General features: G+C 38.9%; 1 protein-coding gene across 1 annotated transcript in view; it reads right to left on the reverse strand.

The window, feature by feature from the left end:
• Positions 1-894: 894 nt before the first annotated feature.
• The window catches only part of Snap25 (synaptosome associated protein 25), a 76,859-nt gene continuing 52,369 nt past the window's right edge, over positions 895-25,384 (reverse strand). Inside the window, exons 4-8 of the mRNA XM_048348801.1 lie at positions 21,308-21,356; positions 15,115-15,232; positions 11,130-11,255; positions 8,292-8,436; positions 895-2,200 (exon numbers count right to left, since the gene is read on the reverse strand). Coding sequence (XP_048204758.1) covers positions 2,132-2,200; positions 8,292-8,436; positions 11,130-11,255; positions 15,115-15,232; positions 21,308-21,356 — 507 coding nt within the window. The 3' untranslated portion in view covers positions 895-2,131. The remainder of the gene's footprint in view (positions 2,201-8,291; positions 8,437-11,129; positions 11,256-15,114; positions 15,233-21,307; positions 21,357-25,384) is intronic.

Below are 25,384 nucleotides of genomic sequence, written 5' to 3' on the forward strand. Positions count from 1 at the left end.
ATCGAACCTAGGGCCTCGTGTATATGAGGCAGGCACTCTTGCCGCTAGGCTATATCCCCAGCCTACTTCCAGCATTTTTGAGTAGTTTATTGGAGATAAGAATCTCAAGGGGACTTTTCTTCCCAGGCTGGCTTTGAACCACAATCCTCAGATCTCAGCCTCTTGAGTAGTACAGGTGTGAGCCACAGGCACCCAGCTCATAGTTTCTTTTTAGGGTAATAAAGTTCTTCTAAAATCAGAATGCACCAATTCTGAGTATACTAAAAAATGGAGGCATATTTAAGTAGGGCAGATATACATATTTTCTTTTACAGTGCTGAAGGTAGAACTGTGATCATGAACAAGTATCTACCACTGAGCTACAACTACAGACTAAAGGGGTGAATTTTATGGTAGATGCTGTAGAAAAGCTTAAAAAAAAATAAGGGCAGGGTTGTTGTCATTGTTGTTGATGGTGGTGCTGATGGTAATAAAGAGCTAATTTAGGGCAGTAGCTGGTGGGACACTCCAATGAAAAAGAGAGTAAGAGCTGACTGACACCTGTCATACCTGAGTTTACATAAGGCTAAGTCTGAGAACCGGAGATACTTCCCCCCACCTCTGGATTATCTAAGTATGCTGAAAACTGCTGAATTCACACACAAGTATTTCTACAACAAACTGTGGAAATCAACCCAACATGTCGGCTGCCATGGGAATTATGTTTGAAAGGATTAACTGTTTTTTTTGTTTGTTTGTTTGTTTTGGTTTTTCCATCCAGTGTCTTTATCACACACAGCTAGTTTCTGAGGAGCAATAGTGCATGATAGCTAGACTTCGCCTCCTGGTGTAGTAGAAAATCAGACGAGTTCATGGAAGGAAAAAAATGACAGCAGAGCATTGGAGTCTATAATTTTTAATAATTTTAAACTAGCTACAAAATGTCAATCACTTCACAAACTGACAGAGGAGACAAGAGGAAGTTAGTAATACATGCTGTAATGATATTTATCTCACAGTTCTATATTTCATTCATTTATATTATTTTCTAAAGGTTTTTGTTTTAATCAGTTACTAAACATCGCAGCAATTTGGTGTGCATAGCTCTAGGTTAAGCAACAAAGACTTGTACTGATAAGAAAGCGGGGGAGGAGGGGGAAATGGTGATCAGCCAGTTTGCCTTACAAAATTTACATATCCACAAGGTTTCACAGCAAGACTGCTATCTCCAAAACATCACCTTCCAAAGCAACAAACCGACCCTATTTTACACCCATTTCACAGAGTTTCAACCAAACATATATTTTGCCAGAAATGATTCAATGGTGAGTATGTTAAATCCATCTTTTTAAAAAAGTCATTTTTTAAAAAAAGATGATCATGATTAATAAGTCTAGATGTTGACAGAAAGAAAGTGACACTACTGCAGGTTTTGTTGGTATAACTTAATCTTGACAGTGTCTCAATACTGAGCATGCGTTGCTTTATTTTGTTGTTGCTGTTTGTGTGTGTGTGTGTGTGTGTGTGTATGTGTATTTTTCTCATCAGTATGCTACTGTTGTGGAAAGTTTTTGTTTAAGTAGGAGTCTAAAAATCTATTTAGTTCTCATGCATAAATGCATAAATCACATCACTTTTTTTTAGTGCAATGCCTGTTAATGTAATTCCACATTGTCTAATTATGAAATCATAAAGACAGATAACAGCCATGAGGAACCAAAGACTGCACACATTGAGAGATTCAGAGCCTGACACTCAAAGAAAAGACAGTGGCAGTAGCTCTGTGGAATGTCACAGTTTCACGAGAACAATACTGTGTATTGAAAGAATCAACAGCACATTGAGCATTCCTAAATTGTTGTCATTCAGCAAACGCCACTGAGGAGGAAAAAGGAAAACAAGGAAACCCAAAAGACACTTCACATAGAGAGTTAGAACCACCAAATGACTATTATGTACAGCCTTTGGAAAGAAAAGAGAACAGAGACGCATCGTTTGTCTGGAAGCTGACAGGTGACACACAGGACAACATTCACAATGAGGGTGGACTGATGTGTGTGTTGAGTGTGCAAGATCTACTAGGTAATACCATGAGAAAAGCATGAAGGAGCTATCTTCCCCAACCGCACTTGGAGAGCACAAATGTGCACATTTAACCACTTCCCAGCATCTTCGTTGCACGTTGGTTGGCCTCATCAATTCTGGTTTTGTTGGAATCAGCCTAGAAAAAAAGGAAAGCCAAACAGACCTCAGGTTACACTTATTCTCCAGCATGTAGCTCAACTTTTCCTCTTGGGGGAAAATATGAAAGTTCCCCAGTCCAACTGACCACTCCCTTTTTCCAGTATAATTGCCAAGGCTCTACTTGGATGTGATCACAGAAGCTTTAATCCTGTTTTTTAAAAACTGTTTTTCCTATTGGAGAGCATCCTTTGGTAAACAGAAATATGTCAGTTATCCTTGTATGCCCAAAGGTCATTCACTGACTTCTGTGGTAGTATTCTACTATAATAGATATTTCACCTCTGTTGGACTAGGTTGAATTAGCACCACTCCTGCACAGTTGTATTCAAATCATGATTAACATAACATTTTCCAAAAATTATAGCCAAAGATTTTAGTTTTCCTGTCAACATATGGAGACAATAAACAATATGATACTGAGCATGGGCACCTACATTTGCACCCCTCACTCAACTTTGATAATATTCTCTACCAGTTATGTATGGTTAATAGCCTGATTTTTATAAGTAAGGAAAATAAACAGGTAGAGTTCAAGCAACTTTTCCTTAGAATTCTCACAACAAAGATCTTAGTAGTTGGAAGAACCACAGTCAGAATGCAAATCACCATGGGTTATGGTCCACACTATTAATCATTCCTCTCTACCTGGGTTTGCTATGAGGATTGGGTACATACTAAGCCCATTACACATAATGGGCTTAGAAGAAGCTTTTGTGAACATTAAGCCCTCAAGGTTTCTTATCTTGCAGTTACTATTATTGGGTGAAAGCATGCCTTGTTTTGAAAAGGCTTAATACATTTTTAGCCTCATTGCTGAAGATTCACTGCCACTACTTTGATAAGTGGCTTGTCTTCCACAGGAACACATTTACCTTTGTCTTGCACCTTACTGACTCTGGCCACTTGGTTGACCTATGGCTTCTGTTACATTTTTTTTTTTTTTTTGGCCAGTCCTGGGCCTTGGACTCAGGGCCTGAGCACTGTCCCTGGCTTCTTCCCGCTCAAGGCTAGCACTCTGCCACTTGAGCCACAGCGCCGCTTCTGGCCGTTTTCTGTATATGTGGTGCTGGGGAATCGAACCTAGGGCCTCGTGTATCCGAGGCAGGCACTCTTGCCACTAGGCTATATCCCCAGCCCCCTTCTGTTACATTTTTTTTTTTTTTTTTTTTTGGGCCAGTCCTGGGCCTTGGACTCAGGTCCTGAGAACTGTCCCTGGCTTCTTCCCGCTCAAGGCTAGCACTCTGCCACTTGAGCCACAGCGCCGCTTCTGGCCGTTTTCTGTATATGTGGTGCTGGGGAATCGAACCTAGGGCCTCGTGTATATGAGGCAGGCACTCTTGCCACTAGGCTATATCCCCAGCCCCTTCTGTTACATTTTGACATATATGCAACATGAAATCTAGAGGGTGGTAGTAGGTAAGACCTTTAAATCCTAGAAAACTAATGATTCCCCTCAATACTGAAGACACGAGTCTCAATTAGGGATGAAGAAAACAGCTCTGCTTAGGCTATAATTTCTTCCTATCCTGACAGGTAATACTGTCTATACCTTTGCAGAAGAAAAGGAAGCTTCCATGATAAGCAGAGAACCTAAGATGTTTTTCTAATCAATCTAATTGTGTATCCCTGTTCCCAAAAGGATATTCTCCAGTGATTACTGACATTGTACCTACTACTGTCCTTGAGGCATTTTATTCTCTGAGATGAGCCTTCTTTATTCAGTTTGAATTATGAATTCTCAGGACACTAGAGCTATCTATACTCAAAAACGTGTGAGAGAGTGAGGGAAGGGATGACACTGTCCAAAAAGAAATATAGTCTTTATCTGACTTACATAACTGCAAACGCTCTGTACATTACCTTTATAATAGCAATAAAAAGAAATGTGCAAAGTTGAACAGATTTGTAGATTATTCATAACTTTGAACTACCAGCTATAGTTCTCTGCCATCTGTTTAGTTAATCAGGAGTTAGCCTTAAAAAAAAAGTATTTACATCATAAGATAGAACATTCATTTTCCTTGGTCTGAACTATAGAGGCATATTTTTGACCTTGGGCTCTTCATTTGGAAAACAAACACTACCTCTAATTTTATTAGGTTCCTTAATTCCCCCCTCTCCAGCTACAAATTTTTATCAGAAATATGATATTCTGATGCAAAGGAAAATTACCAGCTCAGACCAATTTGAAATGTTCCTATGGATTGAATTATGCTGACTGGATTTCCAGACGGAATTTTGAAAATAGCTCGAGTGAGAAAAAAAGAAATCCTTCTTAAAATAAATGACATTCCTGAACGCAAATGTTGTGGGATCTCTTGAATGCAAACTCTCTGACCAGGCTTCACATGACACAAGTAGAACTCTGAGTTTAGTTATTATATATCCTCAAAGGATGTGGGCAGAACTAAAATAGACCTTAGTTTGATGGGCATCTGTCATTTCTTCTTCAATTTTGGGGTATTAAAATGAAGGGTATTAAAATTACAGCCCATATAACATCTGACATAAAAGTTAGTGCATCTTCCTTATATAAAAGAAGCAGTGGCGGAGGGAAGCAGGGAGGAGGGAGGCGATGGAAAATGAGGGAGAAGGTAACAAGTTGAATAAGAAATGTATGCGCTGCCCTACGAATAAAACTATAACCCTTCTGTACATCACTCTGACAATAAAGAAATGAAAAAAAAGTAGTGTCTTTTAGAAAAGAAATTCTGGTAAAAATAACCTCTTAGATGTATTCTTGGTATTTTGAGGAGACTTCTTTATTCTCCTGTTTATGTACCTGAGGACTTTATTTGTGGAAGTTAGCCATCCCATTTTTCTAAATATTTCTATTTAAAAATCTACACTGGCTGACATACCCACTTCATGTATCCTGATTTGCCGGTAAGAAGCACAGTCACTAGAGAACCAATAAGGGGTTACAGGTGCTGTCCAGAGTACCCTTCTGAAACTTTGGACATCTCTTCAAATTATGTCTTTAGCCAATGATATTTGGGCCAAATCAGACTTTCGGGGCTGAATGCTTATTGCCCCAGACAGCAGCCAATTCTGATTCCCAGTTAGGATTACTAATTTTCAGGTGAGTATACCAGGTCTGAACTGGTGAACAGGAAAATCCTGTTAGAAGATGAGGTCTTCATTCTCAAACATGATCTTTTCATGGATGGAAGAACATGAGGACAGCTGAGGAGTTTGCCTCACTGTTTTCAACATGTTTCTAGCATTTACCACTGACCACTTTAGGTTAAAGTTTTAACATCACCATGGTTTCCTTAGCAACTGTTCCCATATAGCCTCTAATACAGTCTTGTTTTCAATTTAGCAGTATTCTGAAAGAATTTTATCCTCTTAGCCTTAGAAGATTGTATGAGTAAAAAAAAAAGCCAAGGTTTTTAAATATGTCATTTCTTAAAGTCCATGAGGAATGGAATGAAAATATCATTGCTTTGGACTGTTACAATTTCTCTATTAATCAGTAATAGGTAACGATCATGATCGATGGAGTTGGGTGAAGTTCCTCATTGGGCTCATAAGAGAAAATGGAAGAACCTGTGTGATTTTAATTATTTGGGAAAACATTGGCTTGAGGTGGACTCCAGCTAAATCATATCACGATTGTGATTTTGAAAAGTGTGTGGCTACATGGGTGGTAGTACTATTTAAACTATTCATTGGATTGAGCTAGTTATTCAAGGACACTAGGCCTCTCTCCAACTGTTTAAGTGTTTTCAGCAGTCAAGGACTGACAGGAACAGAAATGGTTATTTCCCATCCACTTGTCTGGCTATTGTGTAAACTTTATGAATGTGTTTATCTCCACCTGGGTTGTATACTAGGCCTAAAATAAAAGGTTCTCCTTAAAGATAAAAAGTAGAAATAGTACAGCAAGATATCACTTGCCTTTTCAGAAACACAATTTTGTTTAAAGTCCAAATAACTCTGTCAATAAGAGTTTGACCTCAATATTTGTAAAACCTATCCTTCAGGAACCCTAATTGGCTTTGAAACATTATCTGCTTGCATATGAGTAAATTGAGTCCATTAACACAAAATGAATACTTCCTGTTTTCTCAAATAATTTTCCTGTCAGAAAAGCAGTTCAGCCATTATTTCTTTGTCTGTTTTTTTCTGGGCTATAGTGGTTTAGGTCAGGTTGGGCTGGCTCCAGTGCTTTTTGAAACACTCAGTATTATTCTAAAATCCATTGGCTTGCACATCTTTAAAGGCTTTATCAAATCAAAAGCTTTATAACAATGCCAAGTATGTCATACTTGCAGAAGTAAGCAAAGCACAAGAATTTTACTAGCCAGCTCTGACATCTGGGCAGGTCAGTATTGGTCAGCCAAATATTGTGCAATCAGATATTTTTTATATGGAGTATATAAAACACAAATGAGCAATATGTTCCTTTTCTGCGGATTTATTACTGTTCCAAGACATAGAAAGCTAGTTAAGTTATAGGAAACTAATAGCCTTTGACTTGAGAGGCCTCAGAAGTGCAATGTACATATCTGAAAGTGGAACCAGGTAACTTGAAGGGATGAGTAGGATTGAGAGAGATGGGGGAGAATGATGTAAGGAATGACACTGAATAAGATGCATTGTGCTCATAAAGAATATATTTAATTGAAATTCTTCTTATGACTTAAAGATAACATATGCCTTTTTTTTTTTTTTGGCCAGTCCTGGGCCTTGGACTCAGGGCCTGAGCACTGTCCCTGGCTTCCTTTTGCTCAAGGCTAGCACTCTGCCGCTTGAGCCACAGCGCCACTTCTGGCCGTTTTCTGTATATGTGGTGCTGGGGAATCGAACCCAGGGCCTCAGTATACGAGGCAAGCTCTCTTGCCACTAGGCCATATCCCCAGCCCCAACATATGCCTTTAAAGTAATCCTTCCATCCTCACAGAAATGAATGACTTATATAAAAAAAAATCAGGATCTCAGACTCAGGACTTCAATATCTCACAGAGAATGGATGTAACAAAATATTAGCAAGACAGGAAGGTGTTCAATACCTATTAAAGCTATAATATGTCTATTTCTCCTTTGGGCATTCAAACACTTAATGAGATTATTATCAATATTCAACAACCTACTGAAGGAGGAAAGGGGTAAAACTCTAGGAAACATAACTTATGTCCGACTTGTTCTGTGTGGAATAGAATATCTGATTTTTTTTCCCTAACTACAGAAAATTTCTAGTGCTTCTTTCTGTTCTCTTGTACTTTTATGCTCCAAACCCATCTCTTTCTCTTCTATTCTCTACAGTCTTTCTCTTGGCCTTTGCTGGCTAGAAGGTGTCTTAGGACTGCGTTTGATAGCCTTGTGTGAGCCTGTTTCATCAGATGTTTCCTATTTTGAGATGCGAGATGCAAACTGTTGGATTGGAACTGGAACCTGGGTCTTTAGCTTTTATAAAAAGAAAGTTGCAACTCATCTGGTTAAACGGATCATATTTCCTCATTTTCTAATTCTGTTTCTTTACCATCTCCACATGGTAAATCTCAACCTTCAAGACTCAACTTAAAAGCAGCTTTTTTTCTGAGATTTTTCCCCCCACCCTGCCTCTTGAAATTCTTCCTCTTTGACCCTGATTATCTTTTTCAATGGAGTGTACTATGTTATGGTAGTAAATTAATCCAGCAACTCATTGCCTCCCACTGCCTCTGTGGCAGAGGGGATGTGTTTTTCTAATCTTTTTTATGTTATATAACAGGATCTAGCACAATGCCTGGCATGAAGGAGAAATAGCTGTTTGATTAAAGTCTACATTTACAGGCTCAATGGTAGAGCACCTGCTCAGCATAACTTTAAGTTCTGTGTTTGATCGTCCCCAGAGGACAAACAAAGAAACAACAACAAAAACCACAATTAGATTCTAATATTTACTCCAGTTCTATTGCTGACTCTATGCTTGTCTTAGAAAAACAACCACAAACCATCAGCAATTAAAAGTATTTGAATCTAATGTCAGATATTCAGGGCCTAGTTACGCCCTTCATGCTTCCTAATAGTTATCTGAGAATGGACAAGCAGTAGCATCTTGCTGACTACCCTGTGCTCACCTTCTCCATGATCCTGTCAATCTGGCGATTCTGTGTATCGATCTCATTGCCCATATCAAGGGCCATGTGACGGAGGTTTCCAATGATGCCGCTCACTTGCTCCAGGTTTTCATCCATTTCATTTTCTCGGGCATCATTTGTTACCCTAGGAGCCAAAGAATAATGTTCAAAAGATAGAAGATGGGGAGAAACCTGAATGGCAAAGGCTTGACACTTAGGGCAAGTCTATAGACACATACAGATTTAGTTTAACTGTCTTTAGACTCCATTCAATTAAAGAAAAAATGTTTTAGCTCTGATATACTAGGAAATTATTATATTATCTGGAAAGCATTCTACTTTACCATGTTGCATTGTCATTATACAAAAATTAATAGCTATCTTGGCCTAGTAATGGTAAAGTTAATTTAAAAAATTTGTACAGGGAGAACACACTATATTAAATGTGTAAGGTTTTTATCTACATGGGCTTGATTATAGAAATTATTAATGTATCCTTCAAATTAAAGACTCTCCAAACTAAAGACAAAATAAAAATTTGTCTTGACTTGGAAGATATATTTTAGTAGAGAGTGCTTGCTTAACTAGTAGGTCTCTGGGTTCAATTTCCAGCATTAAAAAAGAAAATGAAAGAAACTGCATTTTGAATCCTTAAATTTTCTTTCCTACAGTTTTTCTCTCTCTTTTTCTTTTTTTTTGCCTTTTGTCTGTAAAGCTCTTTCGTTCTCCCCTTTCCTCATTTGATTTCATTCCTTTCTCTTTTCTTTTTTCTTCATATTGCCCAGGGTAGAATTCTTGATACTCTAGTCTGTCTCCTGCGTGCTAAAACTGGTGATAGGCATGGGCCATTATGTCTACTTGAGTTCCTTCTTCTTCCTCCTCCCCCTTCCTCCCTCCCTCTCTCCCTCCTCCTCCTCCTCCTCCTCTTCCTCCTCCTCCTCCTCCTCCTCCTCCTCCCCTCCTCCTCCCTCTCCCCTCCTCCTCCTCCTCCTCCCTCCTCCTCCTCCCCTCCTCCCCTCCTTCTCCTCCTCCTCCTCCTTTCTCTTCCCTCCTCTTTCTCCTCCTTCTTCTTTCTTTTTGGGCCAGTCCTGGGGCTTGAACTCCGGGCCTGGACTTTGTGTCTGAATATCTTTTGGTCAAAGCTAGCACTCAACCACTTGAACTACAGCTCCACTTCTGACAAAATTTTGGTAGTTTAGTAAAGATAAGAGTCTCATAAAATTTCCTGCCCAGGCCAGATTCCAACTGTGATCCTCAGATCTCAACCTCCTAAGTAGCTAGGATTACCGATACGAGCCACTGGCACCCAGCTTGAATTTCTGTTTTTAAATACAGTGTGCTAAATAGATTGAATTTTCTACTTTTCTGACTGCTATCATTACACTATTTCTCCTTTTACCCCAATTCTAATTTTAAGTGTTAAAATAATTTTAGTTTGAGAGACCAGGTCAGACAATAAAGGTAGAACAAAGTAGAATCTTTGCTTTCCTTCCTGGACCAAAATCTCCAAGAGTCAAATAGAAAATGAAAAAACAAATTCTATGCTCAGAGATCTCCCTGCTTATTTCTTTAAATTTGGGATTAACATCATTGGGGAGAGTAGTGTTAGCTACAATCTGCCTCTTAACCCTACTAGCTCCCAAGAACTCCAAAGAAAGCTGTTTATTAAGACTGATTCATATGTAATCATAATTTAATGCCATGGATTTTCAAGTGGCATTGTGAGTGAGTGATTGCAGAGTAGAAGACTGTGACATGATTTATTGCTTCAGTTTAAAGCGGGGTGAAAATGGGGACAGTTGGTTCACAAGGCATTTACCAAATTTTCCACTGTCCAACTGGAAGATTAAGGAGATACTTGTTTTGCAAACAGCAAGCACTTATTCCAGAATAATCTTACTTTGTGTGAAAATAAGAAGAAAAAATGTTTGGAGGGGTTAAATTATTTCCCTATTTGCAATTTGCACTATAAACTGGCCCATTTTGATTTTTTTAGAGATGTCTAAGCCAGAGAATATTTAAAAAAAAGGCAGAGAGTCAATCCTCACTTTCTCATGTATTCAAGAAACTTGTTTAAACAATCATCAATCACAGACATGCGCTTAGAGTTCAGTGGTGCATAGTAGACTCCTCAGAGGAGGTTGAAAAAAATACACATGTTGTGTCTCAAGTCCAGAAAACTGATTTGATTGGTGTAGATTCAGGGTAGGCACTGATTTTTGTTTCATTTTGTTTTAAGCCTCTTTAGCTGATTCTGATATGCAACCATTGGCTTAAGTGCCATTGATCTAGTTTCCCTGGGAGCAGAAAGAGGCAATAGCTTCCTGATAATGCTAGCCCATAAATGCTTCATCAATCACTGTTAGTACTGCTGAACACGCCTCTGTAAATAAACCCTTAATAAGCTTAGTTCAATTAAACTCATGACAGTCTGGTTGACAGTGAGATTCTGAACCGTAATTGTGTCATCTTCTTTGTTCAAGGATACTTTTCTAAATTCAATGGCATAAGCCATGGTTTGATAAGTGCTTGTGCATGGGAGCTTTCCCCCTTTGGTATGATGTTATTACCAGGTATGGGACCTGGGTTATCTGTTGGAAGACCACATCATGCAGAAGGACAGATTAATCACTGATGGTTTGAGCCAGTCACCATTTGAGTGAGGCCATCTTGCTTGGCTCAACCCACCCCTATTTGTTTTCAATCCCAGAAGTAAGCTCAGAAAAGGCTTGAGTGAGAGCTCCCAGCCAATAGATAGATTGATGAGTAATAAAATGATGGGATGGTTGATTGTCCAACAACAGAGAACTGCTCCAATGTGGGCTGCAGGAAGCTTACCTGCGAATGAAGCCACCACTGATGGCCATCTGCTCCCGTTCATCCACCACACGAGCAGGCTGGCTGGCCACCACTCCATCCTGGTTATTGCCCCAGGCCTTTTTGTAAGCATCACTTGATTTAAGCCTATACAAAAAAGAGGGTGAGTGACAAGGCACAGGGGGGAGCAGTAAGCTCAGAGCAATTTCTTCAAGCGAAGAACCGAATCAAGCAAAATGAGTCTTAACTCTGAGGCATTAGAGAATACCGATATATCATAATCTGGACCCAAATAGTTGGCCACCACCATGCCCCAGCTACTCAGCCTTTCATTTCCAATTGAGTCAATTGCAATCAATGGTCAAGACTGAAATCTTTGGTTTGCTTTGCTGTTTTAATTGAATTTAAGATAGAGATTTAGTAGCTGGAATACATTCAGTTCTATTTTCAGTAACATGATTCTATTTTGAGACACAAAACATAGAAGAACATACTGGCAGACAGACACAAAACGAGACTGCCAAGTAGAGTTGTGTATGTCACACCACAGCAACACAGTGTCATCCAGAAAAACATACTTGAGACCAAGATTTTACACACCATCATGCAAAGATCCCTGTTGAATAGTTTTCCCTCAACACATGTGTGAAGCTAACATTTTCAGTGTTTCATGAAGGACACAAAGGCCTGGTGGTTGGCCAAGGATAATGGTCTTTGAGTTGCCTCTAGCATGATTTGAATTAGATAATATATCGGTACTTCCAAACAGTAACCATACATCCAGAGTTGATGTACAAACCTTTGTCCACAGAGACAAAAAGTAAAAGAAGCATAGTGAAATGAATGCAGGAAAAGAGAAGAGAGAACAAGCCATCTAGCACCAGGGAAACCCCTCTATGTCTTCTTCATGCACCAGCTACAGGCATGAGTAGAAAGTGAAGCATTCTCATTGAAGCCAAACTACTTCAGAAGTTGACCATTCTCGAAAAAGGCACTAGCAGGACAGTAATAGCCTTCATGAGGATTTGAAACGCAGTTCAGTAGCTTCTTTGTTGGGTAGAAGGGAAGGACAGAGAGAGAGAGTGCTTACAAACTCCTACTTCAAACTATCCTGGGTTGTTGACAGTGGAGAGTGATTTGGAATGGGTGTGGTCTCCATGGGCTGTCTTTCACTGAGCTGCCTTGGAGAGAATCTTAAAATCCAGGCATACCTTTTTGTGCCCAATAGAAACATGTGCAGCATATTTTGGTGGGTGTACTGTAATTTAAAGCAATCAAAGATGTTTTTAGGTTCTTTGCATAGTAGAAACCACATATTTCTTAGTCCAAGAAACACCCTTGGGTCCAATTTTCACATGTCTTCTTACAAAGTCACAGAATTTAATTTTCTTTTCTTCTTTCACTAGCGAGCCACAGCTAGCTATTGAAATTGGCTCAAATCCTTACAGATTGGAGATCAAGCAAATTGGCAACCAATTGGAAAATTGTACCGATAGAAATTACAGCAACTCTCACAATTTAGGGTATAAATAATGTCATGAGGCTCTTTGATGGCAACTGCCATCGAAGGGCCGTGGGCCCAGTCAATGGGAAAAGGTCCCAAATTAATACAGTTTAGATCTTGGCAACTCCCATCCCAACTCCCTATCTGTTTGTCTTGAAGAAGCTGTATGGACTCTGTGATGTTTTCTGCTATGTAAAAATGTCTGATAGACCATCTTTGGCAAAGTCAGAGGAGGAGAAAATATGCGTTTCCAGAAGAAGGCAAACCACTGCACCCACAATGCTGCACATAGACTCACATCACTGCCGTACATCTACCATAGTCCTTCGAAACATGCCGAGACAGGGCGAAGCCCTCAGATAATCCAGGGCACCACCAACCACTGCATTGTGACACATGGTTTTCTTAAAGCATTATTTACACACAGTAGGAAACACTTGGTCAAGCTTTGAAGCTCAGTTAGGGTCTCTTGTGTATTAAGGAATTTGTGACCCCTTATATGTGGAATTCTCATAGAGGTCACGTTTCATCTGCACCTTAGAATCCAACCCAGGTGGAGTGGGAAGGGGGTCTGCCTCCTCCCTTTCTTCACACACAGTTGATGAAGGGGAGAATGTGTTTGCTGGAGTTCACCACAAAACAATGGAAATCTCCTGAGGGGGCAAGTGGCCTTTGCAGAGGACATACAGTTCAAATCTTGACTAACTGGAATGCTTGCTTAGCAATGAGTCCTTTCGGTGAATTATATGATGACTAATGAATTGGGGAGTAACAATTAGGTGTCAAGGGCAGTTAGCTGCCTGACCGTCTTTGGGTAGTGAATGGTCAGATCTTTCCATGGTAGTGGTGTATTTGGTGGTCTTTTCATCCAGACCAATTTATGGCTCTTGATTTTTTTTTTAATGAAGAAATTATAGAAAGATGGAGACTAACTGGGACAATGAAGCTATGAAGATGCCCTGGAAGAAAAACATTTCAAAATCTGCAATATGATTTTTTGTTCCCCTTGCCTTTTCTTTTTGTGTGAAATGTGGAAGAAACAAAAGCACAGGGTTGAGAGTTCCAGTGAGTTGTATTCCAGTTAGTCAGGCTTTACTGTAGATTATTCTTTTTGAAAACATGCTTGCATTTATTGGTAAATTGAGCCCCTCCCCCTCCTAAGCAGGAAGTGGGATATTTTAAATCAGCCTCAAAGTTCAAAGGATGTGAATGGTCAAATAATCTGCTAAAAACAACATTGAGTTCTGCTCTAGAAGCTAGGGTGAGGAGAGCTTTTAGGGGGGAAAAGACTTCTTTTAAAAAGGGAAGCAGGAGGGGCAAGGGAGACTGGGTTATAAGTTTAATTTTCCAAATGCATGTTGGACAATCCATGCATGCATTTATTATGTTTTAATGGCTAACCAAAACAAGACTATCTTCCAGAACCCTCAGTTTCGGGTTCCTTCTGTTGCAAACCTTTATAACCACATGTCACATTTCTGCTACATTCCAAAAAAAAAAAAAAAAAGCGTTGCAGAACCTTTCGAACAGTTGAATGTTTTGTGATGTCGTGCATGCAAAATCTACACATTTCAACATTTCAGCCAGTGTACAAATAGATCTTCCAACAGGAAGTATTTAAAAGGGCGGGGTCCAATTTAGGCCAGACTTGAGCACTGTTAGCTGTAGGGCACACTGCCTCTGTATTGGGTGCTACTATAGCATCTCATGACCAAATTCAGGTGCAAGTGGGCAGTAGGAAGGGAGAATTTCTACCATACTCTCTAGCTTACAGAATGCTTGCTTTGGACCAAATTACCTGTCCTGTTTACTTCTATAACAATGAAACCTTGAGATAAGTGATTCTCATCCTCCAGACTTATCCACTGCCTTTTCTAAATCTGCAATTTCAGTTCTTGGGGTTGGGATTCATCAAGTTCCCTAAGTACTTCTATGTCAAAGTACACTTTCTGGAAAATGTTGAAACGTTCATCAATAAAAGTTGCTGACAGTGAAGCTTTCACTGTAGTATGCCTGATTTTTAATGCATTAACAGTAATTCCCACTAATATCATCTATGCTATGAGATGAATGCATTGGAGACGGTATTGATCTGTTCTGCATGCCACATGCTCATCCTGCCTATGAGCCTGCAGGAATGAGCTGGTCAAGGCTTGGAGATGGGCCTTGGGAAACCAAAGCTTCAGGCAGGCAGGCAGCACCTACTTGTTACAGGGACACACACAAAGCCCGCAGAATTTTCCTAGGTCCGTCAAATTCTTTTCTGCTTCTTTCATGTCCTTATTGATTTGGTCCATCCCTTCCTCAATGCGTTCCAGTTGTTCTGATTAAACACAAGTATTTTTATCCCCACAGAATGAAGCAGATGGAAAAGGACAAAGAAAAAAAAAGACAAAACTTCAGACATTCACTTTGACATTAAAAAAAGGAAAAAAAAGAAAAAAAAAAGAAAAAAGAAAGAAAACTGGACGCCACAGATTAGAGCTGGTACCCAGTACCTACTTGTTACAAGGACATATGAAAAGGCCACAGCATTTCCCTAAATCTTTTAAATTTTTCTCGGCCTCCTTCATGTCTTGGTTGATATGGTTCATGCCTTCTTCGACACGATCGAGTTGTTCTGGTTAGGACAAAGGGATGATAGTGTGGAATGAATTTTTTGGGGGTTTCCAAACAGAACATGAGAAATGACTATGTGAAACGGAATTTGAAAGAGAAGAGAGCTATTACAATGCATTGGCCCAGAAGATGCATTGTTGCAGGTTTCTGAGATCACCCTAGGCAGGCATGGATGGAAAGAAATGAACAAGAACGATGCTTAAAATAGTCTGTAGTTTGAAGATGAAAGGATGGAATCAGGAAGCCTGTTTGATTTTTAGTATCCAGACAAACAGCCCAGCATATTCCCTCACTCAGACACTAGTGGACCCAAGAGAAGGAAAAACAACGTGTTAGTCTATGTTTAAGGCATTTCCACTTGATACTAATAGAGAACGTTTCCATTTTAACTTCCAAATATCAAAATCTTTTGGTTTTTAAGTATCCTCAACCAGATAAAGGTAGAAAATCAAATTCATTTTCTTCTTGGGGGGAAAACAGCAGCATTAACTTGCAATAGGTTTGGATTGCTTCTCTTCTCTTAGTAGTGGCTATATGGGCAAAGGTAGTCTATTCTTAGTTTTTCTGTATTTAATTCATAGAAGCTAGAAAAGAAAGCAACATCAGCCCAGTAATATTGACAACACCAGTATGTTTCAACTCCTCTCTCATCCTGCCTTTCTTGCTAGGAATGCTTTAGCTGGCATTTAATTCCTCTAGCTCCTGATTCTCCAGGGTCTACAATAGGTAAAGGGGTAGGGATACAAAAGGCCAGCTCCAGGAATCCAGCAGAGAGAATGAATGTCTCCTTGGAAGAAGTGTGATAGAGTGGAACACAGAATAGTGTTGTACTCTTGTGGCTAGCAAAAATGAATCATACTTCTAGATTTCCAAGGTTATACACATCAACTGGATTGATTTTTCAAAAGGCATGTCACCAAACTGAGGTACCTACAATTTTGATGAAGAGAGTTTTAAAACAGCTTTTTAAGATTATTTAAGAATAACAGCACTGTTATATCCTGACTGTCCTCTAATTACAGGACCTAATTACATGACTATTTCACTTTTCATCTATATTTCATGCATGCATGCATGCTTATACCTCTAGGAATAAAGAATGCTTAGAATAAAACTGAGAAGCACATTTTTAGCCTAAAGGCATAAATCATTACTTAGAAACAGTTTCCCATTAAACTGTATAGTGAAAATTGTCATTGCAAAACCAAAGACTGGTTCACTGGTGACCCAAATTAAGGAAACCAGGGGCTGGGAATATGGCCTAGTGGTAAAGTGCGCGCCTCGTATACATGAAGCCCTGGGTTTGATTCCTCAGCACCACATATATAGAAAAAAGCCGGAAGTGGCACTGTGGCTCAAAAAGGCAGAGTGCTAGCCTTGAGCAAAAAGAAGCCAGGGACAGTGCTCAGGCCCCAGGTCCACGCCCCAGGACTGGCAAAAAAAAAACAAAAACAAAAAACAACACAAAAAACAAATTAAGGAAACCATGGACTTGAAAACTAAGCTCTTAATTGTGTGCCCTTTTGTGGAGTGGAGGGACAGAATTCAGGTTATTAAAGGCAGAAATCTATTATCTCTGCTATGCTTTAAAAATGTCTGATAGAAACAGAATTTCAGTTGTTTATGTAGTATTGGATACCTGAGGGGAATAGTGGTAGAGGGCTGAAGAGCTTTGGTTTAATAAATGCAGGGCAATGATTTTTCTTTAAGAAAATAAATTGTCACAAGCTTTCTAACAAGTCTATTGATTTTTAGAGGTTACTGAGTGTATTTAAGAGTATTGGGACTTTATAGAACTTGTTTGGTTTCTATGAAGATGCTTCTCAGGAAATGCTTGAAAGCAAGTATTCTCTTCATTTCTTTCTGACTGTACAGCAACATCTATGAGGCTGGTACAATGCTATCATGCCACCTTGTCTGCTTCTTCCTTCACTAACCTTGCTTTCTGGCTATTTCCTGTTTACTCTTAAGAGTCTGGGAGAAGAACATTTTGGATGGAAGGAGTTATTTTAGTACATTAGTGCTGTATGTTGGGATCAGAGCTTTAACATTCTTTGGTCATGACAGTTGAATGATTGATGATTTGTGATAGATCCACCAATGGTGAGATGATCAGAATCTGAGTAGATGCCTTCTACTAAGTTCATCTAAGTAAAGCATCATGAGACTCTTGGAATCTTCAAACTGAGTTAGTAGTGGTGGTTCACCTCTGAAAAGTTCACTTCTTGGGAGGTGGACATTGGGAAGCTGGAGGTCTGAGGCCAACTGGGCAAAAAGGTTGTGTAATTCTCATCTCAGCAAAACAAGCTGCATGTGGTGACACATGCTGGTCTCTCAAGCTCTGTAGGAAGCCATAGATGGGAGGATTAAGGTTGAGGCCATAGATGGGAGGATTACAGTTGAGGCCAGCCCCAGGTGAAAGAAAAAATAAATCCTATTTGAAAAAGAATCTAAAGACAAAGAAAGGGGTGGAGATATGGCACCAGTGGAAGAACACTTATCATGTAAGCATGAATAAATATTTCAACCTGGTTAAAAGGCAAAACACACTATGAGTTTGATGCTATTGATCTACTGTGCTTGCCTCCATGAGCATATGAAATGCTGTTTTACATGATTTTCACTTTACTTAACATAAAAACTCACTTTAAAAAAAGCCACATATGTCCAGTAGCTACTATATTGGACAGTGAAGCCTCCATCATTCATAATTGGTACTTAGTGAGTGGATGCTAGCAAGAGGAATGTTTTTCTCAAGTGCACTGCTGTAGTGACAGGAACCTTCTAAGGTAATCGATTGATTTTTTTGCATGAGATTTGAGTTTGTCTTTCTTTTGCAAGAAGATTTCACTGAGATTTCACTGTTTAGCTTGAAGTTCATCTCCATAGACTTCTTAAAGAGCCACATAGTTCAGCCATCAGAATAAACAGAATAACTCAGCAAAGACCAACACAATGAATGAGAAAAACAGAAGGAAAAGGTTAGATCATCCAAGGAAGTTTCCTGGGAGACAAGGTTTTGTTTTTGTTTTCTTTTTGAGGGACTAAAAGTCCCAGGGCTAAGCATGTCTCCAGGATTGTGTGTCGTGCTCACGGCTCCTTGTGGTCTCCTGTTACCTGGGTATAAAACAAGAACCCTATAAAGCATTTTCTAGTACAACCATTCAGCTGGATAACCCGCCGTGGTCTGGTTTGACCTGACAGCAGGTGAAATGGTTCTTTAGATGACGGCTGTTTCTTCAGGCTTCTGAGCAGCTGTGAGGTAGAAACAGTCGACATTTTTGGCGATTCAGGCATCAACAAAATTAGTAAAGCATAATTGAGGAGACTCGCAAAGTAGTTACTCATCTAAACAAACATACATATGCAGAAATTAAAAGGCATTTATGCAGGCAATGAAGACAGTTATTGACTTACTCATATTTGTCACTGAAAAAATACCTGACCTACTAATACAGGGACTATGTAATATGGGCCTCTTTAAATAAGGAAGAAATCTCCCATTTTTGGAGGGTTTGTAGTTTCCTGTTTCTCATCACTATCATCCTGTTTACCACAATCTGACAAAACCCAGACTATTTAAGCAAATAGCCTTAAACTGAGAAATTTGACCCTTACTCTGATATGGTGATAGTTGGATTGCCTAACTGAGAAAATTTACTGTCTCACAAAGAAATCTGTCAAGTGGACAGTGTGTGCTGTTTTGTTTCTCAAAGAATAATATATTGTAGTGCTTGGTTATCTGTTGAACAATTGTATTTTCTACATTTGTATAGTGAGTGTAATACACTACAATCTCTAGATTTTCTTCATTATAGTAAAAGGATATTTGAAACTCAAGTAAGTACATTTAGTTCTTTGTGTGTCTTGTCAGTATCCCTCTCCCTCCCTTTTATTTGTGGTGCTGTGCATGTGAAGTTGGTACTGTATTGCTTAGCTACATCCCCAGCCCCAATTTCTTTCTCTCTCTCTTTAAATATTCACTTGCATATATGATTTTGCATGCCTTTTTGTTAATGCTGCATTATACTTAAGAGAAAAGGCATAATCTGGGATCTTTCCCAAGATTTCTCCCTGTTCCCACTCTCTTCACATGGCCAACTATTAATTAATAAGATTGGAATGCTAAATATTTGAGTGGATATGTTTTAATTTTGCTCTAGAAGTGAGGTGCCACTCTTCTATTGGGAACCCATGGGCTGCTTATTTATTTTTTAAAAAAAACAGTGACTTATGATATCTTGAGTTTCAAAGCCTGAGACATTGTTACATAGATCAATGCAGCAAGTACAACCCAGCGAGTGTTATAATTATGGAAGAAATCCCTTTGGGAAATTATAAAGCATGGTACTCAGCTAGACTCTTAGGAATATTATTTTTCTTTTTTGCCAGTCCTGGGGCTTGAACTCAGGGCCTGAGCACTGTCCCTGGTTTCTTTTTGCTCAAGGCTAGCATTCTATCACTTGAGACACCGTGCTACTTCTGGCTTTTTTTGTTCATGTGGTGCTGAGGAATCGAACCCAGGGCTTCATGCATGCAAGGCAAGCACTCTACCACTAAGCCACATTCCCAGCTCTGGGGATAAATTTTGGCAAGTGTATTTTGAGTATTGGAAAGAAAATGACAGAGTTGATGTTAAACTGTGTTTTCAAATTTTCTTAACTTTTTGGATTATTGGTATTTATTTATTTTCATAGTTTAACTTTTGAAAAAAACAAAAGTTCTTTTCTGATAGCCATGGGGTGTGCCCCCTTGGGCTTCCTTACCTCTGTACCTGTGAACCTTAACAAGCTCATGGATGTTGAGGCCTTCTCTCTCCCGCAGGCTTCAAGTCAATATCTGAACACAATGGAGTTACTAGAACTGAAACTTTCCTAATATACTGCTCCTCTGATAGGTGCTCCCCAATGTCCTCAATGAGACATTCTTAAGAACAGTAACCTGGTGCTCTACTTACCCAAATCATTCCTTTTCAAGCTTTTATGGGTATCAACCTACACTGAGGTCTGAAGGTCTTCCCTACCTATTTCTCTCTCCCTCTACCACAGACCAATTCTCTCAATAAATCTCTTAGACTTTTAATTGCTTCATAGCATCAGAGTCCCAGAAGATCCCAAATGATATTCCTTTATGCTCTTCCTATTTCTACCCCAACTTGCCTTACTTCCATAAGTGAAGATTCATCTCATTTACTATATGAGATATCATTTGTGGCCATAATTATATTGATTACTCTCCAGATATGTAGGCTTTTTCTAGTCTTTCCCAATTGCAAGTATGGAATTGTTAAAGAACTTGTGGCTAGAATTATATAAAAGATCATCATATGGCTAAATACACTGAACAAAATAAAATTTCTAGTTTATAAAGCGGTAACTTTTCTAGTTACCACTTTACAGTACAAAAAGTAAAAAACAAAAAAGGATGTTATATTGAAAGTCAAAGAGGATTTTACACTGAACGTTTAGGTGTCTAGTTTTTATTGCTTCAAGCATTTCCATACCAATTTTAAATACAGGCCAAATATGGCACTTGGCTCAAATTCCTATTTTCTGAATGATTCCCCCGTGCTTATGTACATCTAAAAATAGCATCCAGTTATTTAAGGGCCCTCTACAGTGTCCTGAAAAGTTAAAAATGTCAGAGAACGAGTTAGGATGGTTAAAAGAATCAGACAATATGATACTCTAATTCAATCTAGGTGTTATTGGAAGGAAACCAATTTCTTTGGAAAATTTGGGGGTTAGGAGAACAGAGGAAATTTTTACTATTTTTCAAAATAATACTCTTTAAAACACACATGTCTTTGCCTTCAAAATTTTGTTCTCCTCACACATATAACAGAGATTGCAGTACCATTCACTTAATTATAGAGAATGTATCAACATCTCCACATATTTGCCAATCTTTTCAACAGAGCAAGAAAACTAGCAAGATGAATATTCTGGAACATTTACACCTGCATGCACGTGGAACACATATTAAAAAATGGCCACCTGCAGATACACAAAGAATTTAAAAATGCAACTTCATTTAGATGAGAGGAATTGTTCTTACTGAAGAAATCTGAACTTACCTCCTTGTTCATCCAACATAACCAAAGTCCTGATACCAGCATCTTTACTCTACATTCCAATAATGGTAGCAAAGTTGAAAAGGAGTTAGAAAGAGAAAAGAGAGAAAGAGAAATCAGTAAGGGAACAATTAGCCCTAGAAATGGAAAATAAAGAAGGACCAAAGGAAAATAAAGGGAGGAAATATGACAAAGGCATTATGGTATTAGGGAGGGACCCAGAGGATGGAGTAACCTGTGCACTTTCTCTATCCGTGATCTTGCAAAGCAGGAGGGATGGAGCACTATTCACATGGGATAGGGGTGGGCCTAGGGCTGAGGCTTTCAAGATGTCAGGTACTGGGATCCTATACTTAATATTACACTATAAATTTATACCGGGGGGGTGTGACCTTTAACTCTTCTAAATGCAAACACAGAAAGAAAAACTTTAAAAAAAATTCTGCACTGACTTTTCTTCCCTGCCATGATTGATCACTGAGTCTCCGTGGAGAAGGCATGAAGAAGTCTTGGGTTAAGATTAGGTTTATCACAGAGGAACATGACGTCACCAAGGTTGAGAAACACGGCTCAAAAGGAAAGTCATTCTCTCATTTTTCTCTTTAAGGAGAGGAATTCTCCATTAAAAAATGGGGTGGGAGGAATGAGATCAGAAAGAAGTGCTCTTTTGTTCTGAAATCTAAAATTCTGCACAGTGATATAGTATGAGAAAATAACTCCTCTAAACTATTGCTACACTTCTCTGAAGTCTTTTCTCTTTTTTTTTTGCCAGTCCTGGAGAACTCAGGGCCTGAGCACTGTCCCGGGCGTCTCCTTGCTCAAGGTTAGCATTCTGCCAACTTGAGCCACAGCGCCACTTCTGGCCTTTTCTATATATTTGGTGCTGAGGAATAGAACCTAGGGCTTCATGTATTCGAGGCAAGCATTCTTGTCATTAGGCCATATTCCAAGCCCCCCTGAATAAGTCTTTAAAAGGTAACTTCTCATTTGAGGAGAAGGCATGCAGGAGAGGTGATTGGGATTCTCCTTTTTTAGAATTTTAACCTGCTAAGGCTTTCTATTATAGAGGAACTATTAATCAGCATAGAATGACATTACCTATAGTTTGATTAAAAAGAAAGAAGTGTTAAGGAAGGCCAATATTTCAGTGCCATAATGTTTCTAAAAGATAAAATGTTGCAAGTGATTTTTTTTTTGTTAACTCTCATAGTCTTACAAATAGATGATATGAGCAGTGAACTCCGCAAGACAAAAAGCTTATGTTTCTTTGGGCAACAATGGACAGGCGTGTAAGGGGCCAGACTAGGGTGCTGAGTGAACAGTGATGACCTAGGATGACCTCAGTAATATCCATGTAGAACAGGGTGTCAGATTCTGGGATGGAATCCTGGTGATTTAATTTCCTAGCTGCAGGACCTCAGGTAGGTAGCCTACTTATTCTATGCCTCAGTTCACTCATTTGTAATACAACAATCATAAGAGATTATGCCCTATTAAGTTCTTATATGAATTTTATAAATTAATATATGGAATATGCTAGAAGGGAGCTTAGCTTATAGTCACCATGACCTAAGTGCCACAAAACAAACACATTCATAAAATGTTCCTAGGCAAGTAATCATCATCACCTTTTACCACCAGACACTTCTAGAACACTACTTCTCAGTCTTTAACTCCTGGCATATGAATCACCTTATTAAAATTAATATTCTGAGTCCACAGGACTGGGATAGAACCCAGGATTCTGCATTTCTAACAAGCTCTTTCATTTTTCTGCTACAAGGACACTACAGGAGCAGAGAGCCTCTTGGCCACAAGAGACATTCAAGTCTTTTCTTTAAATGTTTTATGACTAGAATATTATCTATACGAATTTGTTTGTAGCAAGTTCTTTGTCTTTCTCTGTATATTTTAGCCAATGCCTATGTGATGCAATTATGAAAAGCAGGTAGCTTTCAGGCATATTGATGTGATAATGCAGGCAGAGGTATTTTAGAGAACACTTTTTCCTCTGAGGAACCAATCGAGGCTGTACCTGCAGTCTCTGTTCTATTCTGTTTGGGACAGTGTATAGAGATAAAAGTTGGTGATTTTGGTTTGGTCAGTCAAGCTCCCACATATTTATCTACTTGGACCTTGATGTGAGTAAGCTCCTCAGTATGAGAGAGCATTTGGTCAGTGAGCAGAACTGAGATCCTGGAATCAGCAACTCTGAACTCTAGATCAATCTTTGAAAATCTTGTTGTTCTACAGTCAGCTGTTCTGTGTCTCAACTTGTCCAGCAGTCAGCTGAGGAGAAGATGATGAAATACATTCCACAAAGTAAAGTCCTTTAAAAGTGAGTTCACCTCCATAGGAGTCATGTTCAGAAAGGAATATGGCAAGAGGCATGTTTCTTCTGGGTAGAATCTTTACAATGACCTATTTTGTTCCCTTAGGTCTTGTTCCCAATGGAAGAATTCTCAAAGGAAAAAATATTGTAGGAGTTGCTGTTGGAATGAAAGATGAATGTGGTGAGTAGAATTCATTTTCTGGAATTAGGCAGATGTGGATTTTACTGTAATCTGCAACTTTCAGCCATGTGTCATAAGCGAGTTATCTAAATCCTGTGGTCCTCAAATTCTCCCATGGGGTGTCAAAGTAGTAGTGAATTGCAGCTGTAAGGATTAAACTAGATAAAATGTATTGATGATGATGGCTCTAAGTCCAGTACCTGGCACATACAGGTTCTCAATCAATGTTAGAAATTAAATGTAGTTCCACTATTTTGCTAATGTTTTCTATCAAAATAACTGGGTTGTTCTATGGGAGACTCAGAAGCTCAAAGGATGGTTAGGGAAGGGGGAAATACTAGAGGAGAAGCAGAATATTACTTTCTCTTGTTCCTCGAAGAGTGCTGGATTTTAATAGCTAGGAGCAAGAGCAAGAAGAAGTGGTTCTATTTTTATCTTAGTTCAGTTCTGGCTTTCTGAGAAGGGTGGGGAGCAGCCTACTTAAAGACAGAGAGCTGGAGACGGGGGATTTTACACATTTTGTATTTGTCTTTTCTTTCTTTTTTAGAATTTCTTTCCCAAGTTTTAAAAATTTTATGTTCCTTTATTTCAGGATATACTAAGACCATGTTTATAGAACATTAATAAAATAATTCCTTTGTTATATTGAGATGCTTTCCTGGAAAGCTACCTGATCTACAGGAAGGATAGCTCAGGGACTCTCGAGTTCCAATGACCCACCATGTGCTATAATTACAGGGGTGGGTGAGCCACCAGTGCCTGGCTAATCTTTTTTTTTTTTTTTTGGTGGTGGTGGTGGTGGTTGGAGGGTTAGAAATCAGGGCTTACAAACTTGCTCAGCAGATGCTCCAATGCCAGTGTTGACAGTCTTTTTACCTTTCTGTGGTTGTCAGTTTTTCTGAATTTCCCTACTGACCTCTTGGTAATAACTTTATATTGTCCTTGAAATTCAGATGACTTCTATTAAAAATAAAGTCCCCCTACCTCTGTCATACCCTGGAGTCTATTAAGGGTGGTGTGAAGTTGCATATTCCACTGAAAGTAGGATTGTTTGCCTTAGGGACACTTTCCAATTTTAGTAACCTTTCCTGTCTTTGAGAATGAATTTCAATAAGGATTCAGTTGAATTCAAATTATGTAGCATTGATGAATTTTGGGATCACAGGCAGGATCTTGATATTTCAAAGCTCAGATTTTCCAAATGATTTATTCCCTCTGTGAATATTTAATGCTGATTCTCTTTAAAGAGAGTTTCCTTTTTGATTGAAAAGTAGAACACCATGTGAATAGTAAATGCCATAGATACCAGGGGTGTTCAACCATAAACATAAAATAACCCAGAAGGAAGTGAGAGCAAATCAATCTACTTTACTAATGCCTGGCTCACAATTTGCTAAGGATAGGGAGTGATAGAACCTCTTCATATTTACAAAGGCAGGAGGTTGCTTCCTTCTGTTTCTCTTCTTGTTCTAAGATTCAATTTCGTACTTGATCGAGAAACCCATTAGGAGAAACAAAAACACATAATTTGACAATTCTACTTCAATCAATAGAGGTTTAGGGATTT

The sequence above is a fragment of the Perognathus longimembris genome, chromosome 6 (assembly GCF_023159225.1).
Source record: "Perognathus longimembris pacificus isolate PPM17 chromosome 6, ASM2315922v1, whole genome shotgun sequence".
NCBI lineage: Eukaryota > Metazoa > Chordata > Mammalia > Rodentia > Heteromyidae > Perognathus > Perognathus longimembris.